Below are 9,065 nucleotides of genomic sequence, written 5' to 3'. Positions count from 1 at the left end.
AGGATAATAAGCTAAATATTAAAAATATACCAACTAGCAAATTTGAAGCACATTTTTACTTATGACGACATTTCCTGTATATCTTTTTCACTATTGTTGTTCATTTTAAACATTCAACAGTAGATAAATAAGATATATTTGTAACTTACCTTTTACGTAGAGTACTTAGTTTGCTGAAGGTGTAAAATAATGGCGTTATTAACGTTGCCTCAGCATTTCAATTATTAAAGCTTTTACTCGAGCGTTGTATCGGCCCGTTGCCTGGAGACGTTGCTACAGAAACTTCGTCCTGAAGCATCAGCACGCGCTGACTATCTGAACATTCTAGAATATCGGTGAGTTAATTTGATCTAAAAATGTACATTAGAATGAGATTTGAAAGTTTCTCGCGGTGTTTCAAGTTTGCTAAGAGCAGTAGTAGCTAATGGTGGTAGTTGTAGGAGTAACTACACTTTATGGCCCTGTGAAAAATAATGGCACTTAAGGAGCAGTTTTATGGCAACAGTGTTATTTGTTGGTTTCATTTATTTGTCGTCCCTTTTACTTTAACGTGATTCTACCGCGTCATCTTCATCTATCTGTCAAAAGTTGTCATTGTCCTACAACCGAATGTCTAACGGCCCATACGTGTCCTGCATTCCATACTAGACTTCGTTATATGAACTGTGCCTGTATGGTAGCAGCAAGTAGGCCTATCTCCAAGTGAGTTAACATTGTCACAGTTAAAAGTTAACGTATTCAATACAATTGTAATATTCAAAGTGATACTGAAGATGTGCTAAATACAATGTTGGGTAGTTTTAAGAAGCTGAAATTGATTTTTTTAGTCATATTTATATCATTAATTAAGAAATTAACCAGCCACCAAATGTAGCAGAATAGGCTATTTACATTTGAAGAACTGAAGTACAAATATGTAATCTTACAAAATGGAGTCTCCAAGTTAATTACTTTCCTCTAAAAAGGTAAATATGTATTAAGTAACTTAGTTGTTAATTATGGCTCTGTTAAATGTATATAAAATATATATGGATTCTCTCTCTCTCTCTCTCTCTCTTTATAACTAACTACACACTGTAAAAAAAAAATACATGGGATTTTACAGTAAATTACTGGCAGCAAAGTTGCCAACAAGTTACTGTATTTTTACTTTACAGTAGCGATCCTGTATATTACTGTAATAGTGTATGTTGCTGTAATCTCAAAAACAATATTTTACTGTGATTATACAATACTGGTATTGTGAAATAACAATACATTACTGTTCTGTATACAGTATAATTTTACAGTAGTGTATGCATTAAAACAGTATATTACTGCAGTTTTCTCTTTAACCAATTTTAGATCCTTGTCTCATTTCCAATAGGTGCTACCTGAAACGATAAACAAAAACTGGGATACAATTTAAATAAAATATGTTTATTGATTTCATTTCAATATTAAGTTCAATAATGAAAAACATAGTAAAATGGGACAGTTCATAACTGATATAAATACAACAGTTCATAACTGATATAAATAAAACAGTTCATGACTGATATAAATACAACCGTTCATAACGGATATAAATACAACAGTTCATAACTGATATAAATACAACAGTTCATATCTGATATAAATACAACAGTTCATGACTGATATAAATACAACAGTTCATATCTGATATAAATACAACAGTTCATAACGGATATAAATACAACAGTTCATAACTGATATAAATACAACAGTTCATGACAGATTCAAATACAACAGACCAATCAAAATACAAAATCACAAGTAGTGAGGTCACAACATCAAATCACTACAGTACATCTTCTGTAATTGTGTGAAAGTAAAAGGGTCCCCTGCAAGAGAAGTGGACAAAATGGAAAAGGCAGCATATCATTGAAAATGTTTTCTACTTCAAAACTGAACAATGAAATGCTACAGAGATCATACATGTATGAAGCACACACACAAAACATGTGGAATTAAAATACATGTTCAGCTTTACACGTCAAAAGTAAAGTGTCAAAGCAAATCCTTACCTAACATGATGAGCCTTGGTGTGCCTGGTAGGGTCAGTTGAGCCTCAATTTCATCCTTGGTTACACATCCTTGTTTACACATCCTTGGTCCTCGATTTGGGTGGTTGAGGACATTCAGAATCTTTCTCCTCCATTTGGTCCGCTGACTGTTGAAGCTGATTAGCCATATAATACTGCAACTCAATCTCAAAATAAAATACGAACTTTTAGGGGAAACAAAACGGCAATAATAACGTTTATAAACCTAAATAATCCGTTAAATGTCACAGCGGTTCTCTTCTCTTGCTCCTGATATTTTCACCCCGAAATATTGTACAGTAACAACAAAAGTTACTGTAACATTACAGCAATATTTACAGTATTGCTGTAATATTATTATTATTAAGTGTGTTGTATGTTGCAGCAGTAGGATGTCTGCACTCCTTGCAAAGCCCAGCCTGCGCCACAGTGTGTCAGAGTGGAACAGCAACAACCAGCAGCTGTCTGCCACAGCGGAGCATGAGCGGTATGTTTCCAATGTGATCCGGCAGGAAGGGAGGTCACTACGCAACGAGACCAACTGTAAGGTGGGTTCACGTTGGAGATGGTGCTTACCAGAAATCCAGACAGTCAGGGTCACTACACCAGATGAAGAATATACTATAACTCCAAACATTCCACTTTGAATCAACCCCCCTCCAGTCACGTTCTCCCCTTTTCTCTGCAGACAACCTGTGATGACACCGATACCTCTCGCAGGCTGAGTGACAGGGCGTGGAATGTTGCCCGCTGGAAGGAAACGCTGGAAACCTGTGCACAGAAAGTGGATGAAGAGATGGATGCTCTGACCCTGGTAATCAAGTGTATCTCATTTTATGTTCATAATAGTACAAATATGTCATTATGTTTCAGATGGACAGTTGATGCCCACAGTAAATCCTATTGTGCTTCTCTTCTATGTAGTGCTAATGCTCCAACAGTGCAACGTGGTAAAACAAAGTTTGGTGTTGAGTTTTTCAAATGTATTTTTGGGGCGCTTTAAGCACCTCAATTACGAAATGCCATCTAATTCCATTAAAGTGGAGAGAAAACAGACATTTCTATGATATCTCAAACGCTCAGTATCTCCCATCAAAACACACAGATGTATTAATGAAAGAGGAACAGTAGTTATCTTTGCTTTTGGGTGTCACTTTAATTGTTTGACTAATGTATATATATATATATATATATATATATGTGTTATTCCCTTGGAGTAATTAGACATATTCTTAGAATCATTACATTTGAAATTCTAAAGAGAAACCCTTAAATCAGGGGTGTCAAACTCAAGGCCCGGGGGCCAAATCCGGCCCTCAACTTCATTGTATGTGGCCCGCAAGTGCTTGCAAATAATATAATGTGTTTATTACACGGTTGAATGCCGCTTCACAGAAGCACGTAACACGTTGTACATAAACTACATGTCCCACAATGCATCTCATTTTGTGAAATGCACACTGAGCATTGCCCTCGACTTCTGCTTTCAGACGTAGTTAATTATGAAGTTCAATAATAGTTATTGTGCTTTTTATCTTGTTGTTAATTATTGTTTTATTATTTTACTCCTATTGTGTTATTTTATATTTGTTCCCTGCACTTTGGTCAACTGAGGTGGTTTTGAATGTGCTATATACATAAATAAAGATTGAGATTGAAAGTTACAACCGGCCCTTTGAGTGCAACTATAATGCTAATGTGGCCCGCGATGAAATTGAGTTTGACATCCCTGCCTTAAATGATGCGTTGAGGTGTTCCTTGAGTCTGGCAGTGCAGTGCGGTGACAGTGTCAGTGTGGTGTGTGTTGGGACAGTGTAAGGAGCAGACGGAGCAGGCGCTGGCTGCGACCTCCGTCCCCCTGGAGGTCAGCAGTGAGTGCCTGACGCTGAGGGACAGCCGGCGAGGGTTCGAGCTCGCCCATGACCCCGTGGACGTACAGCTGAAAAAGGAAGTGGAGCTGATTGAAAGAGTGCAGCAAGTTCTGCAGCAGCGCATAGAAAAGGCCTTCGAGCACCTGTGGTAGGAGTGTGAATGATTGGATGCAACATTAACAGGAGGATCTTTTCACTTTTGGCCCGACTAACCAATTGTTTTTTCCCCCAGTGTTTTGCAGGAGAATCGCCACAAGCTGACTGGTGATATCCAGAACAAGACGGACGCCCTGGACATTGATATGTCCTGCCTGTCACTTACTATAAAGTCTCCTCAGATCTCCTTGAAACCCAACCCAATTCGCATACCACCAGGGTAATGCGTAGTGCCATTTCTACATTTTACTAAAACTGTAGTCAACAGCCAACAACTCTTAGATTTAAGCTAATGATGCCTCTTTTTAACTTTCTCTGGCCTGATAAGCTTAAATGCTGACATAAGTTTGTCTTTTGTTATTAGTTCCTCCACCCCCCAGGAATGGCTCCAGTTCAGCCAGTATAATGTGGCCTGTGCTCAGGAGGCCATGCAAGTGTCCCAGCAAATGAGGGAGGACACGAGTCTCACCAGAGCCCAGGTGTGTGCACTATAATTACACCTGCTAGTTTAGTATTTGTAGTGCAAATATACAGTGCCTTATGTTCCGATTAGTTACTTTTAAATTGTGGTATCTCGTTTAATACAAAGCATTTACAACAATTATTTTTGCATTTAGTAACTTTTAAATGAACAATTGGTTGATATTGGTCAACAGTGTGAAATATGGCTCTTTTGCAATCCATTATTTCCTGTCTTGTTTCCTTCAGCTGCAGAACGAGTTGGACTCTCAGCGCCGTGCCACAGAGTTTGCTCTCCGTAAGCGTAACCACCATGAAGAGCAGGCCCGCGATGAGCTGGAGTGGCAAATCAAAAATGTGGGTGAACCAATCGTTTCAAAAGGTTTTTGTGTTCTGCATTTTAGATGAAGCATCCAGGCATTTCGCACACTTTAACAGCCATGTGTCTAGTAGGTCAAATATGTGTTTGTTCTGCCGGCAGACTGAAGATGAAATTGCAGAAATGGAGAGCGACATCCATGGTCTGGATGCAGATCTGCAGGCGAAGACTGCCTCCCTGAAACTGGCTCACACCCGTCTGGAGAACAGGACCAACAGACCTGGCATGGACCTCTGCAGAGACGAGGTTTCTATAAAACACACACTGTTGCGTGCCCAATGTAGAATGCAACAGCTTAACAGAAGCAGTGAAAGCAACAGTATTGTTCAGGTCAGTTTTAGTTATTGGGACTAATATTACTTTCATATTTTCCTTTCTGTTACCTTGTCCAGGTGCAGTATGGCCTTGTTAATGAAGTCCATCAGCTGGAGGCCACAATAATGGCTTTGAAGCAGAAGCTCTCAGAAGCCCAGTGAGTCAGCATTTTGTCTGTATGATCAACAATTGGAACTAATAGGCTATCTCCAATTTCATGAGCAAAAAAAATACATATTTTCCGTGCAAGATTTCACATAACGGGGAGTCAAACACATCTTAGCACACACAATGATACAGATGCAGTCCTTCTGAGAATGGACTCCTAAGTTTGTACTCTACATGTTTTAAACCCAGCATATCAAACCGATAATAAACCACAGAAGCTAAATAGAAAAATACACGTCTAACAAATAATAGTGGGACTGTTTTGGATGCCAGAAAGGAAATAAATCACGTTAAACTACTTGTGTCTCCCATACCATGCTCACCAGGCACTCTCTGCAGAAGATGAAGCTCCATCACTCCCGCATGCTGCAGGATCTCTCCAGGAAACAGGAAGCCCTGTCACTGGAACAACGAAGCATGACGACCCGCACCCGCCTCGCATCCCCCTCCTGCTCTGATAAGACCCCCGTGCTGCTGGTTCCTCTCACCAACTCCAGCGGCAGGAGCAACCTGCAGCTGTTGGCTTAGTCACATGACATAATGTATCCTATTTGAAAGCACAGGGACATAACACATTACCTTTTTCATCATGTTTTTAACCCTGCAGATAGTATTCTGTCAGAAATAGGGACAATTAAAATGATCTTACAATCCAAGCACTAGTTCATTATCCTTCATTTATCATTAGCTGCTAAAGAACTAATGCTAATGCTATTTTTTTTACCACTGGTGGTACGCGAGCTCCCGCTAGGTGGTACGCGAAGGAATCTGAAATATTAAAAAAAAAAAAAAAAAAAATTATATATATTTTTATTATTATTATTCCTTCTGCAGGTAATGTCTCCCCGTTACCTGCAGAAGGAAGCCATGCACGCAACGCAGCCCCGTTCCCTTAACTCCAGGTGACTTTCTGCCGCTTTCCTCCGTGGTGCTGATTCGTTTCACCACGGAGGAAAGCACTTCACTAATTGTAGTACCCATAAGGATCTGTACAAATGCCGCAGTTTTTGCGTAATAGTAGGGAAAAAAAAAAAAAAAAAAAGGCAGACAGGTTAAGGGGGTGGGGGGGGAAGTAGTGGAAAAATAAACCTATTAAACTAACTATACAGTGGGGAAAGCCTTGGTAAAAAGGTGCGTTTTGAGGGCTTTTTTGAAAATGTCCAGGGTTGGGGCGCTGCGGATTTCGGGGGGAGAGAGTTCCAGAGGGTGGGGGATGCCACACTGAAGGCTCTGTCACCAAAAGTCCGCAACCTGGTGCGGGGGGTGGAGAGGAGATCCTGTCCAGATGATCTTAGCTTCCGGGATGGAGTGTGGTAGCGGAGAAGGTCAGACAGGTATTGGGGGGCGAGGGCATGGAGGGATTTGTAAGTCAGAAGAAGGAGTTTATAGGTGATACGGTGCTTGACTGGGAGCCAGTGGAGGTGGATCAGGGTGGGGGTGATGGCACTTCTCCACTCTGCTCTACGCGCGCCTGGTCCTCTCCTCCAGATGAGTGACGTAGCGGGCCTCCCTCATGTATTTGTCCGGTTGCCATTGGCTCCCCTCCACGTAGCAAGTCCTCGTCGTCCTCTCCATCTCCTCCAACAGATAATGTCCCTCCTGTCTGTTTTTCCTCTCCCGCTACTCCATCGCTATCAGAACCAGGCGGCCTACTTGGCTCCGAGGCCGGCACCGCTTCCACTCGGTACAGAACTCATCCGTCCTTCCTCCTCATCCCGGCCTACAGGTTTAAAATAACCTGTAAGCTTCGGCATTTTTTGTAATAGCTGCTTGTCTCGAAACTCCTTTTCCCTCAACAATTTCCTTTCCCGAGCGCCACACTCAAACTTTCTCTTCTCAAACTTTTTCTCCTAAACAACCTTCATCTGTCACTCAATCACTCGCAATTTGAATAAGTCACATGTGAAACATATTCTCATTCTGATTGGCTGTTAAGCAGTGTTGGGTGTAACACGTTACAAAAGTAACGGAGTTACAGTAATATATTACTTTTTGCTGTAACGAAGTAATGTAACGCATTACTAATGAAATGTGGGTAATATATTACCCGTTACAATGCTCAGTAACGCAGTTACAACACATTTTAACCCGAAATTAAATGGTGTTTTGTTTTTTAACAATGTACTAACATAGCGAGACATTCCCGACACCAGACAAATTGTGCGGGGAGATTAGTAAACCTGGTGTTTACTCTTCAGGCTTGGTTAAAGCAACCATCACTAAACGCCAGCAACACTGCATCTACTGCAGACTGCAGCAACAGGTCAGATGGGGACATCACGTGACCCTCCGCTGTGGACACTAGCTTACTCCCGCCTGACTCGCCGCCCTCAACCCCGGAGCAGCACTCTTCGTTGCCCGAAACACCGCCGCCCCTCTGCGGCCCGCAGGTGCCAGCCAGGATACCACGGCAAAACAGAGCCTGCCCAGGTATATCTAAACAAGTACCCGCCTGTACAGTGGGGTTAGGTGGTCATTTTGCAGCTCGTGGTATACAAATAGACAAGGGCTAGAATATGTGAAAATAGTGCCATATTCTGCCATGCCTGTAGAAATGTTGGGTCAAAAATAATGCATACAATAGCACAGATGCCTTCACCACGAATGGCTACAAAAAGATCTCATATCCCAAGCTTATCAACGAGCTAATGTTGCAGCTGAAATGATCTCCAGGTCACAAAGTCAACCTCACATGATGATGTGATCCAGTTTTCAAGCACAGTAAATATTCTCTTCCCAGAGTATATGATGGGACCAAAGTGATGATTTAGTAGGCTACATGGTTTTAATAATACTTTTGCTTTTCAATGTTTGCCATTTCAAACCATGAGCTGGTTCAAATAATATTTGCCTTGATTTACAATATGTTCTCATTTGATTTATCAGTACAGCTTTGAAGCTTTCGTGCTTTTCTTTGCCACAGTCCACTTTGGACTGTATGAAATATTTCAGGATTGCACTTTTAACTCACTTGAAATGTTCTCACTGGCTTGGTTTCAAAACATAACAAATGCCATAATCTGTTCATTGGGGACCATCAATGCTATTTTTCATTGCTGTTGCCGGCCACTATTGCTCATGTAAACCTACTACACCCTGAGTCATTTTGTTCTGGAGCCGGGCCTGTACACGGCCATATACTAAACAAAATACAGAGACCATTCCGTGTCCTGTTATTATTCACTTCCTCTCTGCCTTCTTCTGGTGATTTATCTGACGTCCAGCGCTCCGTCTTTTAACCTCTTTTCCTTTCTCTTTCTTGATCCTCCTTAGCAACCTTCATTAGAGTCCTTGACAGTGGTCTGTACTACTGTATTAACAACGTGTCACATGTTAAGAATTTACAATCAGAATCGAGTATTCAACTAAGCCGTGTAATACAAGTTGTTAGTAGCCTTAAGGGCCTACACAGTTGTTATGCTATACCACATTGCCCTTCATTGGATGTATAATGAGCTGCACTAAACTACATTTTAGCATTTAAAATACCTAGCCATTCTTTTGCGGTTATTTTGGTGAAAGTAACTAGAAAAGTAACTAAAGTAGTGTAACTCATTACATTTCAGAGACAGTAATTTTGTAATGTAATTTATTACTTTCAAAAGAGAGTAATATGTAATATATTACATTTTGGAAGTAACTTGCCCAACACTGCTGTTAAGTGGTGCCCAC

At 40.8% G+C, this 9,065-nt stretch overlaps 1 protein-coding gene across 2 annotated transcripts; it reads left to right on the top strand.

Moving 5' to 3' along the window:
* The first annotated feature begins 110 nt into the window (after window positions 1-110).
* On the top strand, window positions 111-6,049 carry tekt2 (tektin 2 (testicular)). 2 transcript variants are annotated; one of them, XM_034094211.2, is made up of 10 exons: window positions 111-335; window positions 2,434-2,593; window positions 2,734-2,859; window positions 3,859-4,064; window positions 4,149-4,292; window positions 4,437-4,551; window positions 4,781-4,888; window positions 5,013-5,156; window positions 5,303-5,382; window positions 5,720-6,049. In XM_034094211.2, exons 2-10 carry the CDS (start codon window positions 2,438-2,440, stop codon window positions 5,919-5,921), a joined length of 1,281 nt encoding a protein of 426 aa, XP_033950102.1. In that variant the 5' UTR covers window positions 111-335; window positions 2,434-2,437; the 3' UTR covers window positions 5,922-6,049. The 2 variants fall into 2 exon arrangements, with proteins under 2 accessions (XP_033950102.1, XP_033950101.1); XM_034094210.2 differs by having other exon boundaries at window positions 2,431-2,593.
* Window positions 6,050-9,065: the final 3,016 nt, after the last annotated feature.

This window comes from Pseudochaenichthys georgianus, chromosome 11 (assembly GCF_902827115.2).
Source record: "Pseudochaenichthys georgianus chromosome 11, fPseGeo1.2, whole genome shotgun sequence".
NCBI classification, from domain to species: domain Eukaryota; kingdom Metazoa; phylum Chordata; class Actinopteri; order Perciformes; family Channichthyidae; genus Pseudochaenichthys; species Pseudochaenichthys georgianus.
Note: the sequence above shows the minus strand (reverse complement) of the source record. Positions and strands in the feature narration are given on the sequence as shown.

What these genes read in the sequence shown, in the direction of transcription:
- tekt2 (XM_034094211.2), top strand. Translation starts at nt 2,438, where the DNA reads ATGTCTGCACTCCTTGCAAAGCCCAGCCTGCGCCACAGTGTGTCAGAG. An exon ending in CGAGTCTCACCAGAGCCCAG is followed by an intron (nt 4,552 to 4,780) that starts GTGTGTGCACTA and finishes TGTTTCCTTCAG; the next exon opens with CTGCAGAACGAGTTGGACTC. An exon ending in CAGAAGCTCTCAGAAGCCCA is followed by an intron (nt 5,383 to 5,719) that starts GTGAGTCAGCAT and finishes CATGCTCACCAG; the next exon opens with GCACTCTCTGCAGAAGATGA.